This window comes from Mirounga angustirostris, unplaced genomic scaffold (genome assembly GCF_029215605.1).
Source record: "Mirounga angustirostris isolate CCGP_5_RB_7025 unplaced genomic scaffold, mMirAng1.0.hap1 SCAF_4, whole genome shotgun sequence".
NCBI lineage: Eukaryota > Metazoa > Chordata > Mammalia > Carnivora > Phocidae > Mirounga > Mirounga angustirostris.
The window spans coordinates 154,094,762-154,115,995 of record NW_026991712.1 but is presented as its reverse complement, the minus strand read 5'-3'; the positions used below and the strand labels follow the sequence as shown (position 1 = coordinate 154,115,995).

General features: G+C 38.1%; 1 protein-coding gene across 2 annotated transcripts in view; it reads right to left on the bottom strand.

Annotated features, from left to right (window-relative positions):
- Window positions 1-21,234, bottom strand: part of PIK3R3 (phosphoinositide-3-kinase regulatory subunit 3) — a 123,330-nt gene that overhangs the window by 27,639 nt on the left and 74,457 nt on the right. For both annotated transcript variants that reach the window (XM_064589214.1, XM_045897778.3), the window contains 4 exons: window positions 20,680-20,788; window positions 18,276-18,374; window positions 6,735-6,915; window positions 5,971-6,096 (listed from right to left, as the gene is read on the bottom strand). In XM_064589214.1, the coding sequence (XP_064445284.1) occupies window positions 5,971-6,096; window positions 6,735-6,915; window positions 18,276-18,374; window positions 20,680-20,762 (489 nt within the window). In that variant the 5' untranslated portion in view covers window positions 20,763-20,788. The remainder of the gene's footprint in view (window positions 1-5,970; window positions 6,097-6,734; window positions 6,916-18,275; window positions 18,375-20,679; window positions 20,789-21,234) is intronic.

Genomic DNA, 21,234 nt, shown 5'->3' with positions numbered 1-21,234 from the left:
AAGCAATTATAAGACATCCAAATTGCAGCGGAAGAAGTGAAACTATCTCAAATGATATGATCTTATAGGTACAAAACCCTAAAGAATCCACCAAAAACTATAAGAGCTAATAAATTCAGCAAAGTTGCAGAATGCAAAATCAATACACAAAATCAATTGTATTCTATACACTAGCAATGAATAATCTGAAAGAGAAACTAAAGAAATAATTCCATTTACAACAACATTAAAAAGAATAAAATATTTAGGAATACATCTAACCAAGGAGGTAAGAAACTCATATACTGGAAACTACAAAAAAATGCTGAAAGATATAATAAAAAAAAATGCTGAAAGAAATTAAAGAAGACATAAATAAATGGAAAGACATCCTTGTTCATGGATTGGAAGACTTAATATTGTTAAGATGATAATACTACTCAAAGTGATATATAGTTTCAATGCAATCGCTATCAAAATCCCAACCACATTTTTTACAGAAATAGAAAAACTGAACCTCAAATTCATATGGAATTGAAAGGGACCCAGAATAGCCGAAACAATCTTGAAAAAGAACAAACTTGGAACACTCACACTTCCTGGTTTCAATATTAAGAAGCTATGGTAATCAAAATATGGTACTGACATAAGGATAGACATATAGACCAATGGAATACAATAGAAAGCCCCAAAATAAACCCTCACACTTATGATCAATGTCTCACTTCAGCAAATATCCCTAGATCATTCAATGGAGAAATGGTGTTGGGACCACAGTGCAGGGAAAATGTATTTTCACATGTAAAAAATAAAGCTGGAACCTTAACACACCACATGTAAAAGTTAACCCAAATGGATCAAAGATCCAAATTGAAGAGTAAAAACAAAAAACTTCTAGAAGAAACATTGAAAATATCTTTATGACACTGGATTTGGAACAACTTCATGAATATGATACCAAAAGCATATGCAACAAAAGAAAAAACAAATTGGACTTCATAAAAATTAAGAACATTTGCATGTCAAAGGATATCAATAAAGCAAAAAGACAACCTACAAAATGGGAAAAATATCTGAAAATCATGTATCTGATAAGGGATTTAAAAAAAAAAAACCTAAAACTCAACAATAACAAAAACAGTATCACTTCATGACTACTAGGCTGGCTATAAAAAACTGAAGTAAAAACACAAAAAATAACAAGTCTTATTAGAGAGAATGTGGAAAACCTGGAATCTTTATGCATTGCTGGTAGGAATGTAAAATAGTTTTGCCAGTATGGAAAAGTTTGGCAGTTTCTCAAAAGGTTAAATATAGAACTGCTATATGATCCAGCAATTCCACTCCTAGGTATATATCTAAAAGAAATGAAAGCAGAGACTTGAACAGTTATTTGTACACCAATGTTCATAAGCAGTATAATTCACAATAGCCAGAAACTGGACCCAAATGTCCATCAATAAATGAATGGATAAACAAAATGTCACATACACATACAATGCAATATTATTCAGCCATAAAAAATGATACTTTGATATATGCTACAACATGGATTTTCCTTGAAAACATTATAATTAGTGAAGTAACCAAAGGACAAATATTGTATGATTCCATTTATATAAAGTACCTAGAATAGGCAAATATTATAACAATAAATTATGGAGTTAACATGTAGATATAAAATACATGACAGTAATAAGAGGTGGAAATAGAATTATATAATAGCACAGTTATTATGTTCACATGCTACATGGTACAGTATGAACTTAAGTAACTGTGATTAAGAATGCATGTTGTGTGCTCACTTTGGCAGCACATATACTAAAACTGGAAAGAATGCATGTTGTAATCTTTAGAGCAACTTCCTATAGGAAAACAAAAAAGGAGACAGACATAACTAAAAGGCCAGATGAGGAATCAAAACGGAATACTAAAAAACATTTGACGCAAAAGACAACCATGAAAAAGTTGCTGAGGAACAAAAACAGATGGAGCAAAAAGAAAACAAATAGCAAAAAAGTAAATATAAACCCAACCATATCAATAATTACAAGACATACAAATAGATTACACACTCCAGTTAAAAGGCAGAGATTGTTAGGCTGGATTGTTTAAAAAGCCAGACCCAACTATATATTATTATCTATAAGAAATGCACTTTATGGGGCGCCTGGGTGGCTCAGTCGTTAAGCGTCTGCCTTCGGCTCACGTCGTGATCCCAGGGTCCTGGGATCGAGCCCCGCATCAGGCTCCCTGCTCCACGGGAAGCCTGCTTCTCCCTCTCCTACTCCCCCTACTTGTGTTCCCTCTCTCGCTATGTCTCCCTCTGTCAAATAAATAAATAAAATCTTTAAAAAAAAAAATGTTAAAAAAAAAAAAGAAATGCACTTTAACTATAAAGGCACAAATACATTGAAAGTAAAAGGACAGAAAATAAGTAAAAGGACAGAAAAAAATATATCATGCAAATAATAATTGTATAAAAGCTGATGGGGAAATATTAGAAAAAGTAGACTTCAAGACCAGGAAGATTACCAGATATAAAGAAGACTATTTCATATTTTTTAAAAAGATTTATTTATTTATTTGAGAGAAAGAGAGAGAACGTGTGTGAGAGAGGAGTGAGGGGCAGAGTGAGAGGGAGAGACAGAATCTCAAGCCAACTCAGTGTGGAGGAGGAGGGGCTCGATCCCACGACTCTGAGATCATGACTGAGCTGAAATCAAGAGTCCAGCGCTCAACCAATTGAGCCACCCAGGCGCTCTGAGGAATATTTCATATTATAAAGGAGTAAATTTACTATTAATGTGTAAGCTCTTAATAGAACTACAATACATATAAAGCAAAAGCTAACAGAACTAAAAAGAGAAATAGACAAATCTACAATGGTAACTAGAGACTTTAAGACTCCTAATTAACTGACAGTACTAGTAAAAAAAAAAAATCAGTAAAGATATAGAATATCTGAATGACACCATAAATCACTTTGACCTAATTGATATTTATAGAGGACTATACTAACAACTGAAAGAGCACTATACCAACAACATTATTAGTCTTTGTCAGTGTGCAAGTTAACTAAGATAAGGCATGTACTAGGTCATAAGTCAATAAATTTCAAATGATGGCAACCTTAATGAATTATGTTCACTGACTACAAAAAAATTAAACTAGAAATAACATAGTATCCAGAGAAGCCCCAAATATTTAGAAATTAAAGAACATATGGTCAAAGAAGAAATCACAAGAGAAATTAGAAAATATTTAAAACTGAATTAGGAAAATAATAGTATAACAAAATTTGTAGGATATACCTATAGCAGTGCTTAGAAGAAAATTTATAGCTTTAAATGCTTATTTTAGAAAATAAGAAAGTTTTAAAGCCAATGAACAAAATTTTCACCTTAAGGTAGTAAAAGAAAAGCAAATTAAATTGAAAGCAGGGGTGCCTGGGTGGCTCAGTCGTTAAGCATCTGCCTTCAGCTCAGGTCATGATCCCAGGGTCCTGGGATGGAGCCCTGCCTCGGGCTCCCTGCTCCGCAGGAAGCCTGCTTCTCCCTCTCCCACTCCCCCTGCTTGTGTTCCCTCTCTCGCTGTGTCTCCCTCTGTCAAATAAATAAATAAAATCTTTAAAAAAAATAAAAATAAAAATAAATTGAAAGCAAAAAAAAGGAAATAATAAAAAGCAGTAATATTAACAAACAACAGAAAACAAACACTAGAAAAAATCCATTACTCTTATGTCCAATAAAGGATTCAGCCAAGTTATTATGGCACTGAGAATTCAATATGAATTTCGTAGAATGGACTAATGCTACCATAACATGGACTAATCAACACAGACTAATGCTTCTATAAGTTATTTGATGTTCAAAGTAATAACCCGTGTTTCAAAAGAATGTGCAAAAAAGGGGAGCCCAGGTGGCTCAGTCGGTTAAGCATGTGACTCTTGATTTCAGCTCAGGTCATGATCTCAGGCTGGTGAGACTGAGCCCTGCAATGGCTGAGCACAGAATCTGCTTGTCCCTCTTCCTCTGCTCCTCACTCCCCCTCACCCCCCTGCCACTCACCCTGAGCATGTGGACCCTCACTCACTTTCTCTCTCTCTAAAATAAATAAATAATCTCTCTCCAAAATAAAAAAACAATCCTAAAATAAATAAATAATCAAAAGAATGTGGATAAGAAACCCAGTTAGACATATTTTCTTAGGCCACTACTGACCCAAATATTGCAATGGATAAACTTCCCTGAAGACCTGCACCTTCATAAAAATTCCCAGCACCTTTTATATTTTAGGTAATGACTCAGGGCAAATTAAACCAATTCAAGTGTAACTAGAAAAGAATCAGAGTAGTTCTAGGAGGGGTGCCTGTGTGGCTCAGTTGGTTAAGTGTCTGCCTTTGGCTCAGGTCATGATCCCTGAGTCCTGGGATCTAGCCCAAGGGCTCCCTGCTCAGCGGGGAGTCTGCATCTCTCTCTGCCCCTCCCCCTTCTTGTGCTCACTCTCTCTCCCACTCTCTCTCAAATAAATAAAATATATATTTTTTAAAAAGTAGTTCTAGGGCGCCTGGGTGGCTCAGTCGGTTAAGCGACTGCCTTCAGCTCAGGTCATGATCCCAGGGTCCTGGGATCAAGTCCCACATCAGGCTCCCTGCTCTGCAGGGAGCCTGCTTCTCCCTCTCCCACTCCCCCTGCTTGTGTTCCCTCTCTCGCTGTGTCTGTCAAATAAATAAATAAAATCTTTTAAATAAATAAATAAATAAATAAATAAATAAAAATAAAAAAGTAGTTCTAGGAAAAGAACTAAGAAAACAAGTTCTAGGAAGAGAACTAGAGTATTCTTCAGAATTTTGTTCTATCGCATACATGTGATAAAAGAAATATTATTGATTATTAAGATTTATGATCTTGGGGTACCTGGCTGGCGTTGGTTAAGTGTCTGCCTTCAGCTCAGATCATAATCCCAGGGTCCTGGGATCAAGCCTCACATTGGGCTCCCTCCTCAGCAGGGGAGTCTGCTTCTCCCTCTCTCTCTGCCCCTCCCCCTGCTTGTACTTGCTCTCTCTCTCTCTCTCTAATAAACAAAATCTTTAAAAAAAAAGATTTATGGGGGCGCCTGGGTGGCTCAGTCGTTAAGCATCTGCCTTCGGCTCAGGTCATGATCCCAGGGTCCTGGGATCGACCCCTCCATCAGGCTCCCTGCTCCGTGGAAGCCTGCTTCTCCCTCTCCCACTCCCCCTGCTTGTGTTCCCTCTCTCGCTGTGTCTCTCTCTGTCAAATAAATAAAATCTTAAAAAAAAAAAAAAGATTTATGATCTAAAAACTGTGGTTAAGACTACTAGTGGTCTCATAATTCCCATTAATTCCTTCTTCCTCAGTAAACTCTCAAATGTTAGTTGAGTATACCTGACCAAATAAAAATTAGCTTTCTTAGCCTCCCTGCCGCTAGTTGTAATCTGCAGCCATGTCTTACCAGGGGGATGAAAGTAGATGCAGTGTGTACTTCTTCTAGGAAGTAGCCTTAAAAACAGGAAATTTTCAAAAAAAAAAAAAAACAGGAAACTTTCCTTCTTATTCTTCTATCTTGTTTGCTAGAATATTGTTGTGATGGCTGATATTGGAGTAAGCCAACTTCTACAGATAGCAAAGCATCAAAAAAGAACCCTAAGCCCTAATGACTGTGTAGTTGACACAATATCCCTGGTACTGCGCCTATACATGAAAGAAAAATTTCTATCTGAAGCCTCTGCTATTGTTATTTTTTGTCATTTGCAGTCAAACCTTATCCTAGTTAATACTAACTGAAAAAAATTATACCTTAGCCAATAAAAAAGTGATTTATGAATGGGAGAAGAATTTGTATCATCACAGTCTCAAAAAGGTTGTTCAAGATATTAAGACAGTTAAGGACTGTCAGGTGAATTATAGAAAATCTGATGTAACTGTAGCATTGCATACTTACTGGCCTAAACAACAAATATTTACTAACCTGGGATGTTCTGGTATATTCCTCATATAGCCTGTCATACTCTTTACTCTTTTCCTGATACTGAGAGTGGTACTCTTGCAATTTTTTACCAACTGCATCAATGTTGTCTTCTTTTACCAACTGATCCTGTACAGTTAAACAAAAGAAATAAAGAATGTTAACAATTCTGACACATGAATTTTTCCACATCTATTTATTTTTAAATTGCATTTCTACTGTAAGTTTAAGCCACTGTATTAATAGTAAGCATGCAAAAGCACTAAATCCTTTTGTTAACACTCACCCTTTAGATCACATCAAAATAATTAATACTTGAAAAATTAAGAAATGAAGTATAAATAGGAAACAGAAACAGAAGTATTTTTATATAAAGTTAATAAGTACATGCAACAAGCTGTTAAGGACTAGTAGTCACAAAATAAGCTCCAAAAATATCTTAAATCTTAAGTAGGAAATTTAAAATGACTAGATTTTTTTTTTAACTGATAAGCCTGGTAAATTAAAATGAAACGATGTTAAAAATGACTTGTTGAATAGCTATCAAGAACTTCTATAGGGGCATGAGGGTGGCTCAGTTGGTTAAGCATCTGACTTTGGCTCAGGTCATGATCTTGGGGTCCTGGGATTGAACCCCACATCAGGCTCCCTGCTCAGTGGGGAGTCTGCTTCTCCCTCTCCCTCTGCTCCACCCCCCCTGCTAATTCTCTCTCTCTAATAAATAAATAAATAATCTTAAAAAAAAAAAGAAACTTCTATAATCATACCTGTTGGTATCTGGACACTGGGTACATTAGCTTCACATCAAGTTTGGGATTGTACTGAGCAAGAGATTCATGATGATAGTGGTTAATGAGCTCCACCACAGAATTAAATGTCAGAGGATCAGAAAAGCCGTATTTACCATCTCGATGATAGATCTTTATTAACTTATTATTGCCTCCCTTCCTGTGAACAAGACAGCAGCTGTAGATTTTCTTCCCCCAAATTCTATCAAAGTACTACTTTCATATGGAGATAAAAAAGTATAGTGTCTCGTAATAAGTTTTACTAGGTTAATCAGATTGGAACAGGTGAAAAGGCATATATAATTATGTAAAAGTATATACAATATCTTATTATTTTTACAACTATTTCATTTGTCTATAAAATATCTTGGTTACTAAAGGCAAATATACCTAACCAGCAGTCAGTATCAACAAATTTAACAAAAATAGTCACTTAAGAAAAATAACTAAAACAGAAGTAAATTATATCTTTTGTTTATTTTCTGAATGAATTTTCTAATTTAAATTCTATTTATATTTTTTCAGGAAGAAGAGAGACAATCTCTTTGGGACCTAAAGATACAAGGTTGTGTGTCTGTGAGGAGAAGCAGACCATCTCTGTATGAAGGGGGATGATAAACATGTGTCACACATAATCACCAACACCCTCAAGGTTTTATTGTGAATGCATAAACATGAATGATTTATGACTGAGTAATTAATCTAGCACCTTACATTATTTTGTCTTTTATATTTGCTTATAATTCTGGAAATGACTATTTATTTAGACCATCACAATAAGTAAATGAGTCAACTGTCATTCAACTGTTTTATAAAGCATAGCTTTTGAAGAGCCATTTATATTAGAATGAGGTAATTTGATGCTTAAATAGTTTAGACCACTTTTGTTTACTGAGTCATATACAATGGTCCCTTAAAGATAATTTATACCCAAAGCTTAAAATGGCAGTGTTTTCCAAGTCCCACATAGTATAATCAAACCACAGCAGGTTGATTCATTCTATCATAGCAAAACACTGCAGCATTCCCATTCAACTCTTCTTATAACAGCATGCAGACTTAATGGGGGGAAAAGTACATCTCCACATCTCTTTATGCCATGCTATTTACACATGATAAATGAGGCATCGGGATTTGTGAAAGGTCAAACACAATAGCTTTGTATATATGGAATGATTTAATAATGCTTATAGAAAGTCAGTATTTAGATGAATGAAGAACTATTCCTATAAAATGTACATTAGAAGAACCACCTAATCACATGTAGTTACTATAGGTAGGTACACCCATACATACACTCACAATAAATGCAAGCTGATCTCTCTGCTACAGAAAAGTTAAAAGGCACTCATTCATTCAAAAAAACTTTATTTGGGGTGCCTAGGCAGCTCAGTTGGTAAAGCATCTGACTTGATTTCAGCTCAGGTCATGATCTCAGGGTGGTGAGACTGAGCCCCGCATCCGGCTCCACGCTGAGCATGGAGCCTGGTTAAGATTCTCTCTCCCTCTCCCTCTGCCCCTCCCCACTCTAAAACAAAACAAAACCCAAAAAACTTTATTTTGAATATCTACTATGTGCCAGGAACTGTATGAGGTACGGTGCACATAGGAATGAACAAGCCAGACTTAGTTTATGATAAAACATAACAACAAACAACTAGATATATCAAATGGTAATAGGTCCTATGGAAAAAAATAAAGCAGAGTAAAGGAAAGAGATAGTTCTGGGGGTATAGGGTTTGCTATTTTACATGTTGCACAAGGAAAACCACTCTATTCAGGTGACATTTAAGCAGTCTTAAATGAAGTGAGGGAACTAGCACAGCAGATACCTAGGGGGAAAGGTTTTCAGGCAGAGGAACAGCAAGAACAAAGCCCCTGAAGTAAAAGCATGGTTGGCATGTTCAAAGAACAGCAAGAAGGCCAGTGATGCTGGGGCTGAATGAGCCAAAGGGAGAATACTAGTAGGAGAGAAGAGCTGTAAAAGGAGCTCAGATCATGTAACAGTCTGTAAGCTTTGGCTTTTACTGAGTAAGATGGGGAGACACAGGAGGATTCTGAGCAGAATAATATCATCTATCATGTATTTTAAAAGGCTCACTCTAACTGCTGGGTTAAGAAGAAACCGGTCAAAGTGAGCAGGGGTAGAAGTAGAAAAATCAGCTGGGAGACTATTTAAATAATCTAGGCAAGAGATGATGGCATCCTGAACAAGGATAGTAGCAGAGGAGGTAGTGAGAAATGGTGGGATTCTGAATATATTCTGAAGAGAGAGCTGACAAGACATGCCGATGACATGGACATGGACATGGATGGGTATAAGAGAAAGGCAACATAAAGATGATTTCAAGTTTTTTACTTTAAGCAATTAGAAGAATGGGATTTTTATTGAAATGAAGAAGGCTATATAAAAAGAACATGTTTAAAGGGGGAAAATATTTTGTTTTTAGACATGTTAAGTCTGAGATGCCTAGTGAACATCTGAGAGTAGATGATCCAGCAGTCTACTTGAAGAATCTAAAGTTCAGGAGCTGTCAGCCTATAGATATTACTTGAAATGAGCATAGCTGAAAAAAGAAGAGGTCCAAGGTCTAAGTCCTGGGGTTCACCAATGTTTAGCAGTTAGGAAAATGAGGAAGAACCAGCAAAGGAAACCAAGAGAGAGCAATTAATAAAGTTAAAAGAGAACTAAGAGCATGGTATATTTTTTTTTTTTAAAGATTTTATTTATTTGACAGAGAGAGAGGCAGTGAGAGCGGGAACACAAGCAGGAGGAGTGGGAAAGGGAGAAGCAGGCTTCCCTGCTGAGCAAGAAAGCTGATGTGGGGCTTGATCCCAGGACCCTGGATCATGACCTGAGCCGAAGGCCGACACTTAATGACTGAGCCACCCAGGTGCCCCAAGCATGGTGTATTTTTAAGAAAGCAATGATCAACCAGATAAATGATCTCGGGGCTTGGTGAAGTACAGATCACTAAGTGATCGTGACAAAATAGTTTCAATGGACTGTAATGGATTAGAGAATGAAAGAAGACAAAAAAGAAATGCCTACAACAACTGTCTTGAGGAGTATTGCTGTAAATAGGGAGCAGAGAAATAGGGAAGTAGCTGGAAAGAGATATAGGCTCAAGGGAATTTTCTTTCTTTCTTATTTTTTTTTTTAAGATTTCATTTATTTATTTGACAGAGCAAGAGCACAAGCAGGGGGAGTGGGAGAGGGAGAAGCAGACTCCCCACTGAGCAGGGAGCCCGACACGGGGCTCCATCCCAGGACCCTGGGATCATGACCTGAACTGAAGGCAGACGCTTAACCGAGTGAGCCGCCCAGGCGCCCCTCTTTATTATTCTTAAATGGGAGATAGTATCACATATTTATACGCTGACAAGAATGGCTCAGTAGAGAGACAAAAACTACTGATCGCCAAAGAAAAAGGACAATTACTAGGGTTATGTCCTTGAACAGAATAGAGGGATGGGATTTAGCCCACAAGTAATGATGTGGATCCTAGACAAAAACTTGAACAGTCTATCCACTGGAACAGGAGAAAGAGGGTATTCACATTCAGGTGTATATATGTTGACAGCTGTGGCAACAGGACCATGAGGGAGTTAGATATCTTCTGACTACCTCAAAGTTACCAGTGAAACAGGAAGCAATTTCTTTTTTTTTTTTAAGATTTTATTTATTTATTTGAGAGAGAGAGAGCACAGAGGGAGAGGGAGAGGGAGAAGCAGACTCCCTGCTGAGCAGAGAGCCCGATGCGGGGCTCGAGCCCAGGACCCTGAGATCATGACCTGAGCCGAAGGCAGATGCTTAACTGAGCCACCTAGGCGCCCCAGGAAGCAATTTCTTTAGTTAGAAGGGGGGAGATGAGTTGCTGATTTGAAGGGAAAAAAAAAAAAAGAACACATGAAATTGTCATCTTGGAAAGTGGGAGAGCAAGCCAATTGCAGAAATGCAGAAATTTAGCTGAACTATACTAAAGGCCCACTTAAGATCAGTAGTCACCAGTGAGCTCAGTGTATTCTTCTCCACATTTAGCTACCCAGGTACAGGCAAGAAACAGATACAGAATTTAATTTAACAAGTGTTGGAATAGAGTTGGATGACTACAGTGTAGGAAAAGAGGAACAAGTTTACTGAGGATATATTCACAAGACTAATTTTAATAATAGATCATGGACTCTAAGCAGAGAAGGAGGGAAGTGAAGACATGAAAGAACTAAAAAATGGTGAATTTTTTAAAGATTTATTTTATTTTATTTATTTGAGAGAGAATGAGAGAGAAAGAGCACCAGTGAGGTGAGGGGCAGAGGAGAAGCAAACTCCCCGCCGATCAGGGAGCCTTGATGCAGGGCTCAATCCTGGGACTCCCAGGACTCCAGGATCATGACCTGAGCTGAAGGCAGACACTTAACTGACTGAGCCACCCAGGTGCCCCAAGAATGGTGAATTTTCAATTATATGTCTCTCTCCCTCACTGTACTCTTCTTAAACAGAAGAATCATGCTATTCCTTCTCATATCCTATAACCTGGCCTAATGCCTGGCATATAGCAGATTCCTAAAGATTTAATTATCCAGGGGCACCTGGGTGGCACAGTTGGTTAAGCACCTGACTCTTGGTTCGGCTCAGGTTGTGATCTCAGGGTTGTGAGATCAAGCCCACATTGGGCTCCATACTCAGCACAGAGTCTGCTTATGACTCTCTCTGCCCCTAACCCCTGCTCTCTCTCTCTCTCTCTCAAATAAATAGATCTTTAAAAAAAAAAGATTTAAATGTGCAGATTTTCTACAATGAATACTATTTTTAAAAGTGGTTACTGGGGGCGCCTGGGTGGCTCAGTAGATTGAGCATCCAACTCTTGGTTTCAGCTCAGGTCATGATCTTGGGTCATGGAGTCAAGTCCCACATCAGGTTCTGAGCTCAGCACAGAGTCTGCTTGTCCCTCTCCTTCTGCTCCTCCTCTGACTCACACGTGTGCCCTCTCTCTCAAATAAATAAAATCTTAAAAAAAAACAAAAAACGGTTACTGAATTGGAAAACTTCTATTTCCTTATCACCTACCCTTCACAGTCTGATTTAACTCTCATTCCTCTCATTTGAGGGTCACCAACTTTTTTTTTTTGAGAGAGAGAGCGAGTGTGGGAGGGGGGATGGCAAAGGAAGAGAGAGAATCTTTTTTTTTTTTTAAGATTTTATTTATTTATTTAAGAGAGAGACAGGGATAGCGAGAGAGAGCACAAGCTGGGAGGAGAGGGACAAGCAGGCTCCCCATCAAGCAGGGAGCCCAACTCTGGGCTCGATCCCAGGACCCTGGGATCATGACCTGAGCCGAAAGCAGACGACTAACCAATTGAGCCACCCACGCGTCCCGGGAGAGAGAGAATCTGAAGCAGGCTCCATGCCAAGCACGGAGCCCAACCTCACAACCCCAAGATCATGACCTGAGCCAAAATCAAGAGTCAGACACTTAACTGACTGAGCCACCCAGGCACCCTGAGGGTCACCAACAACTTTTACTTGATTCAGACTCTGCCTGCCTCCTCCCTCTACCCCAGGCTCAGATTCTTTGCAGTGCTGAGATTTCTACTTTCCCTTCCTTCTTCCCCCCACCATTTGTTTTTAATATTTTGTCCTCCCATGACTTCTATGACATTACACTTTTCTCAAACTCTTAGACTATTCTTCCTCTGCTCCTTCCCGCTGCTAAACACAGCCAGTCCCTAAAAATATTTGTCTTCAGCCTCTACCTTTTCTTCCCTCTATATACTCTTTCCTCAAAATTCCATTTACTCTATGTAGATGGTATCTGAATATTTTTCCAGTTTTATGTTCTCCTCAAAGCATTAAATCTGCATTTCTAGCTATATTCTAGATATATTTTTACCTGGAAGTTCTGGAGCAGGTAAAAATCAACATCTTTCCCCTGTTCTCTATAAAACAACTGTTCCTGGCTTGCCTATTTCTATAAATGGCACATTCATTCTAAGCCCAGCAGGCTCAAACCAGTCATCTTTAACTCTCCCCTCAACCTCATACCTACTCTATTATTAAATCCCTTGTGCTCTTAGCTGTCTTTTGCCTCTTACTTTGACTCCTCAACTCCTTTCCTAGATCTGCTATCCTAGCTAATAGTGTATTCCACCTTTCCATCATTTCATTCCCCTGCTTAAAACGCTTTGTTGGTGGTGGTTTTTGTGAGTTGTTTTTTTTTTCACTTAGAAATAAAATTCAAATCCCTTACCATGGCTCATTAGACTCTATGCATCTGCCTCCTTCCCACTTTCAAGTTCATCTCCTACCACTCTGTGGTTCACACTATAAGCCAGCCACAGCAGTCTTTGTATTCACTGGATCCACCAAATCTTTCCAAAATCAGTGTCTTGGCATTTTCTGTCCGTCTTCCTGGAACACTTTTCTGGCTGGTTCTTACATATCCTTCAGTTTTCAGAGGTCATTTCCTCACAGAAGACCTCCTTCTCAAAATTATCTTAAATTCCCTTTCCCTATATCCCTATCACATAATCAGGTATATTTCCTATGTAGCATTTCATATACTGTGAAGTTATTTTTTATGTGTTTATTGTGTCTTCCTCTCCTCTACTCCTATCTCCACCTCCAAATATAAACACTATAGACAGGAGACCATGTTCAGCTTGTTCATCATTTCCTTTTCCTAGAATAGTACCTAGAACATTGTGGGCACTCCATAAATATTAAATGATTAAAGAATAAATTCTATTCTGGATCACCATTACCTCTCAATTCATAATATTCTATGTTTTTAAATTTTCTTTTTTTAAGTAAGCTCTACGCCCAAAGCGGGGCTTGACTCATGACCCTGAGATCAAGAGTAGCATGCTCTACCCACTGAGCCAGCCAAGCACCCCAATGATTCATGATATTCTAACCTTTTACTAGTATCTATCCTCTTTTATTCTTTCTATTCAAATAGAGTCTGATCATATGCTTCCCTGCTGAAAAAATGCAATGGTTTCCTCTGCCTACCTATAATATTAAATGCAAACTCCACATTTTAGAATTCAAGGCCCTCCTTAACATGACCCTTTTCCAACCCTCCATCCCCTATCACTTGTTCCTCTTGTGGACTTAACCCTCTAGCCAAATGGGACTGCAGCTCAGAGAACAGGGCACAATAGTTTCTCACCTCCATATCTCTGTTCCTCTTGTTACCTAATCCTGCAACCTCCCTTCCCTCTTTTGACATGGCCAAACCTATCCCCTTCTTCCAGATACATGGCAATGCAATTTTTTCCATGAAGGGCAGCTTTCTATATCCTCTCAACAAGCTATCTCTTTCCTTCCTTTCAGCCCCCAAAGCACAGTTTGAACTTCTATTATTTTGGTTTAATTCAAGGCAGTTTTCTTATTCCTGTTGCCTTCACCAGACTATGGCTTCTTTGAGACAAAAATGTTAACTCTTTGTCAGATCTTCTGCAGAGTAACTAGTACTGAGCTATGAGTATTTACTAAACCCTAGTAAGATCATCACTTTTCTTTCTTTCTTTCTTTCTTTTTTAAGATTTTATTTATTTATTTGACAGAGAGAGAGACAGCGAGAGAGGGAACACAAGCAGGGGAAGTGGGAGAGGGAGAAGCGGAGCAGGGAGCCTGATGCGGGGCTCGATCCCAGGACCCTGGGATCATGACCTGAGCTGAAGCCAGACACTTAACGACTGAGCCATCCAGGTGCCCCGATCATCACTTTTCTGCCTAACAAAATCTATCAAGGCCTAGCTAAACTGTCATTCCCTCTGAGAAAACTTTTCTTCATCTTTCTCTCATTTATTTTTTCCTTTCAAATAGTTACTGAGTACCTACATGTCAGACCTTTTGTTAGATGCACAAAAACTTTAAAATATTCTTGCCAATGTCCATTGACCAATGGATAAACAAAATGTATACATATGTAATAGAATACTATTCAGCCCTAAAAAGGAAGAAAAGTCTGACATGCTACAACACGGATGAACCTTAAAAACATTACTTTATATAAAATAAGCCAGACACAAAAGGATAAATATTGTATGATTCCACTTATATGAGATACTTAAAATAATCAAATTCACAAAGATAGAAAGTAAAACAATGGTTACCAGGAGTTAGGGGAAGGGGTGAATGGGGAGAACGCTAATATGACACTACAATGCATTAAGGTATAGTATATATGTATCTCTCCTATTCCACCAATACACACTGAGATTATGAACTCTTGAGGGTAAAACTATATCTTATTCATGTCCTTATTCCTGGTCCTACCATAATATCCAGCACGAAGATAACTCTCTAAACTTTAAAGCTGCCCAACAATAAAATGGGCTGCCTCAGAAGGAAGATGCTAGCTCCCACTGACTGAAAGATAACATGGAAGTTCAATGACTCCGAAAAATGTTATGCAGGGAGTTCCAACATCTGCAGAAACCCAGTTGAATGAGCTAGTATTAAAGATCCCTTCCAGCTGTAGGTCTCTAGCAGAAAAATTCTCATGGTGGCTGTGAGTGGGACCCCTTGCCAGCCTTTGTTCCTGAACAGCGCTGCAACTTCAGGTAAGTAATGGAACTTTTGCAGGCTCTTTTCCTCATCCCAAGATACAAAAATTGTTGCTTTTAGTTAGTTGCACTTAGGAATCTAACCATCATAAAATAATGCCTTAGTATGGGATTTTTCAGGGGTGCCTGGGTGGCTCAATCGGCTAAGTGTCTGCCTTCCGCTCAGGTCATGATCCCAGGGTCCTGGGATCGAGCCCCGCATCGGGCTCCCCGCTCGGCGGGAAGCCTGCTTCTCCCTCTCCCACTCCCCCTGCTTGTGTTCCCTCTCTCGCTGTGTCTCTCTCTCTGTCAAATAAATAAATAAATAAAATCTTTAAAAAAACACACACACAAAACCATTTTTCAGATAAATGAGGGCATTCATTCTGTTAATAAATATTTATTAGGCATCCATTGTCTAATGCCTATCCATTACCACACACTGGAGTCTGGAAATGTAACAATGATTAAACAAAGTCCCCAATAGCAGAGAACTTAAATTCTAGTGGGGTGAGACCTACAAGGTGGGAGAGGAGAAGATACAGAAGTAGCCCATACAGAAAATTAAATTGAGGCAATATATATCCTCGGATAGCTACTTTGGACTGAGTGGTTGGGGAAGCCCTGAAGAGGTGGCAATTATGCAAAGATCTGAATGACAAAAAGGAAACAAGGATTCAAAGATCAGAAAGGCCTGTTGCAAAGGCCCTGAGACAGGAATAAGGCTCACTTGCCTGAGGTACTAAAAGGCTAGTGAGGCTGAAGGTAGTGGGGGGAGGGAAGAGGGAAGATATGAAGTATAAGAAGTAGACCAAGTCCAGGTCAAATAGATAAGTTAGAATAAAATCCAAATTCTTTACCTTAAGTGCAGTAGGGAAACTCTTAAAAGAATTTTAAGCAAAAGAGTAATCAGACTCATACCTTAAAATGATCACTCTAGTTTCTGTGCAGAAAATGGTCAGCAGGGGTGGGGAAGGTTAAAAATTGTAAGATGTTGACAGGCCTGTCAGGAAATGACTGCAAAACATCAAGCAAGATGATGGTGGCTTACTGTTGGGTGGTAGAGAAGTATAATGAGATTACAAATATAGATTTGGAGGTAAAGTTGGCAGGACTTGTTTAATGATGGATTTGGATGTGAAGATGAGGGAAAAGAGAGGGGAAAAAAGAGCTGTAACATGAGTACTATAGAGATGGTGGTTCTATTTCTGAAGAAAAAAAAAAGTAAATAGAAGAGAAACAGTTTGGGTAGGAGGAGTTGGGTTAGAAATCAAGAATTCTTCTTTGACCATGTTCAAATTAATATGTCCCCTAGTTATCTAAGTGGCAAAATCAAGTAGGAAGTGGATATATGCATGTAGAGTTCTGGAGGTCAGAGCTGGAGATGGGGTTTATGGATCATCACCATGTAATTGTATATTAAAGCCGTGGAACTGGATAAGCTCACCTTGGGAGAACCAATACAGAGAAGAGAAGGAGGCCCAACTCCAAGCTTGGAACACTTAACATTTAGATATTGAGCAAAGGAATGGCTGGCCTAGAGTTAGGAAGAAAATCAGGAGAGTGTGATGTCACAACAGCCAAGACAATAAACTGTTTCTAGGAAGAAGTGCCTATGACTAATGCTGCTAAGAGGTCAGGTAAGGTAAGAAGAGGGAAGTGGTCATTGGTTTAGCAGTCCTTGTAAGAGTGGTAAGGACAGAAGCCTGACTGGAGCAGGGGGGAGAAAATTGAGTCAAATGAGTCATTACAGAACTTTGATTATTCCTCAACACAACTAAAGTTCCAAGGTATTAACTTCTTATAATGTCTTTACCAGAAACTCCAAATTTCTAGCATAAAATAAATGATTTTTCCTAAAGATAGTAGGCAGAAAGGCAGAAAAGAGTCAGATAAATCTGGATCTGAACATATCCTCTGCCATTTACTAGCTATAGGTCTTTAGGAAAGTTTCTTAACCAGGTTAAGCTTCAGCTGCCTTGTCTATAAAATGCAAATATTAATAATACCTACCTCAAAGGTTGTTGTGAGGAATAATAAGATATTGCGTGTAAAATGTGTAGTACAAGGGAGTTGTTATCGCTGCTGCTTTCATTATATTTTTCTTTAGATAGTCCCTTTTTTAAAAATCACAGTACTTTATTATAATTAGGTTATTTTAATTGTTAAAATTAAATGTAAAAATATCTGATGCAGTTTTACTAATCTTTTAAAATATATGTCCCATCTTCGTAAATATAAAAGGTGATACATCCACCACCACTTAGGAAATTCTAATATGGATTCTACATCCGTTCTACATGGATGGCATGATAGAGGCTAAGAATTGCTTTATCTTCGGGCGCCTGGGTGGCTCAGTTGGTTAAGCGACTGTCTTCGGCTCAGGTCATGATCCTGGAGTCCCGGGATCGAGTCCCACATCAGGCTCCCTGCTCAGCAGGGAGTCTGCTCTCCCTCTGACCCTCCACCCTCTCATGCTCTCTGTCTCTCATTGTCTCTCTCGCAAATAAATAAAAAATCTTAAAAAAAAAAAAAAAAGAATTGCTTTATCTTCTACATATCCTCATCAGCCTAAACTATGCTAAGTTTTACTCTCTTAAGTCTGCATTGAGGAAAGTAATAGGGTTATTAGAGGGGTGGATTCCCAACATATCATTAATAACCTCAGGCTGTGCCCATGACTTCTACTTCTTGCACAAGGTCAACAGTATAATTCTTACTTCATAACTTACTTTTAGGGATTTTATTCCTACATAAAAATTAAAATTGTTGCCATCTTTATATAAGACATTTAAATATTTAACGTATGGAGAAAGGACAGTTAGCCAAACAACTAAAAATTGTGTATCTAAATTAAGTAAAAATATTTTAAAATGTGTAGTCATTTAAATAAATACAAAAATCTCTGTATACCCAGAAATAAATAACGCTAGTAGAACACTAGTCAAAATGCTGAAAAATACTCACCGCAAAGTCAAAGTGTAATCCCCCTGCATTTTTGTTGAGGCATCTCTGACCAAGAACGTACCATCTGGCATATCCCGTAATTTGTCATTTACCTCCTCCCTGAAAAATAGAATTACAGGAAAAATGAAAAAAAATTAATCATCAATTATTCTCTTCAAATATTACTAAGGCCAGTTAGGAGGTGAGTATGTCTAAGGTCATAGAATTATGGGGGCCTTCAGAGGTCATTTAATTCCTCCCCCTAGATATGATCTTTCTGTTTTGATTTTCAGTATTATGCAATCTAAGGAAGGGCTATTTGCTTTTTAAACTCTTCCAGATTTCAACCCGTCTGTAGGGGATAGTATTTCCATTAAGCCTCTAGGGCTTCCTTAGGCAAGTCTAAACTTGTAGGGTTTCAGGAAAAACCAGCAGCTGTTTAGAAAGAAGGTTGTGTTTAAGCAACAGTGGCAGCTGTGTCTGATCAGAGGGGGGTAAATTCACTAAGTTCACAACCTTTCAATATAATCTTCTCCAATTTGAATTTATACTGATGATAAAGTCCTCCTGCAGAGTTGGTTTAGGACTTAAGAAAAAACACTAGAACACTCAGGATATGGCAGGGCACAGAAGACTCTTGAGTTATAGACCCACAAGGTCTTAGAATATAAATTTAAATGGTATTTAAATATAATAGATCCTTTTATTGTACAATTATAACAAAAATTTTCTGATCCATTTTAATATAAAATATATTAAGTCTCCTTCAAAAACTTAAACATAGAATTACCATATGACTTAGAAATTCCACTTCAGGGTATGCACCCCAAAGAACTAAAAGCAGGGACTTGAGGGGCACCTGGGTGGCTCAGTCGGCTAAGCAGCCAATTCTTGATTTCAGCTCAGGTCATGATCTCAGAGTTGTGAGATCAAGGCCCATATGGGCTCCGCGTTGGGCGGGGGGCCTACTTAAGATTCTCTCTCTCCCTCTGCCCCTCCACCCTTTAAAAAATAACAAATAAAAATGAAAAAAATAAAAGCAGGGACTTGAATAAACATTTCTACACCAGTGTTCATGGCAGCATTATTCACAATAGCCAAAAGCTGTAAACAATCCAAATGTTCAAAGCCAAATGTCCAGATGAATGAATAAATAAAAATGTGGTATATACACATAATGGAATATTATTCAACCTTAAAGAGGAAGGAAATTCTGATACATGCTACAACATGGATGAACCTTGAAGACATTGTGCTAAGTGAAATATGCCAGTCACAAAAGGATAAATATTATATGATTCCACTTATGTGAGGTACCTAGAGTGGTCAAATTCATAGAAACAGAAAGCAGGTTGGTGGTTTTCCAGGGCTGGGGAGAATAGGAGGAAAAGGCAGTTAGTGTTTAATGAGTACAAAGTTTCGCTTTGGGGAAGATGAAATAGTTCCAGAGATGGATGATGGTGATGGTTGAACAATACTGTGAATGTACTTAATGCCACTGAACTGTACATTTAAAGATGGTTAAAATGGGGGCGCCTGGGTGGCTCAGTTGATTAAGCGACTGCCTTCCGCTCAGGTCATGATCCCGGAGTCCCGGGATCGAGTCCCGCATCGGGCTCCCTGCTCGGCAGGGAGTCTGCTTCTCCCTCTGACCCTCCTCCCTCTCATGCTCTCTGTCTCTCATTCTCTCTCTCTCAAATAAATAAATAAATAAATCTTTAAAAAAAAAAAAAGATGGTTAAAATGGTAACAAAGGAAAAAAAAAAAGAAATGAGTACCACTTTGGTAGTTGAAGAGAACAGACAAGAGAAAGAGAAACACAAGCATATTGAAAAATACAGCATCAACCTTGAACTCAATTTGACAGAAATGGATAGGTCTTTTTTAAAACAAAATTCAAGAAAAACAAGAAATTTGAATATTCAAATTCAATATATATGTTTTCCCTTCTCTAGGTTCAACATTTCCCAAAACCACATTTTACCTAAAAAGCATTCTACTGCTCTAGAGTCCCGTTTCTCAAAATGAGGCATGTGAAGAGTGCATCAAAATCACCTAGGGAGGTTAAATGCAGATTCCTGGGCCACACCCCAATTGATTCTTGTGCATGCAAAGATTGTGGAACCATTGCCTTAGACACAGAAAGGTAAAGAAAATGAAGTATCTTTTACAGAAAAACACATGTAGCTATCCTAAATCTTTTGTTTCATTTATTCAGAAATCTATCCTTAATACAGAATTAAAATAATCACACCTGTAATTTAAAGATTTTCTTGTCATTTTCTTGTTGAAGGACAGCATTTAGAAACTTTTGAAGCATTCTCACAATTTTTAAAATGGTAATCTTTAAATGACAACTAGTAGGGCACTTCTCAAAAATGATTTGTTTCTAAACTGCATTGAATTATAGTAGCATTCTAGTTACCTTGAAATATCCCCCCAGTACCATTCTGCATCCTGAAGAGAAACAGAACTGTCCTTCATTCCATTTGTAACGGCTGAAGTCATTGGCTTAGGTGGCTTTGGTGGAAGAGCTAGAAGAAAAATGAATATTATTTTGTAGATGTAAATTACTATTTGTTTTCTAATTTCCTCAGTCAGGAACAGCTCATTAACCAATGTACATTAAGATTCAAATAATTATAAATTCAATAGTGTTATTTTATGTTAAATGTTAGCCAAAGAAGGAATCCTTCTAGAACTCTACCAATCACTGCCTAAAAGGTAAAATTTTCAAGTTACTTGGGTTTTTTTTCCTTCTTATAAAGTGCTTTTAATTCTAAACAAATAGCCAAAAAAACTTCATCGTCTCTCAAAAGACAATGTGACACCCCTTCACAAATAATTCAGTCCAACAGCCATTAAGTGAGACTGGTCATGATGGCCAAGAGTTGGTATCAGAGCCCAAAGCAGGTGAAGGAGGATTATGTCCATATAGGAGGGCAGCAGGCACAGCACAGGATCTCAGAGCTTCAGGAGG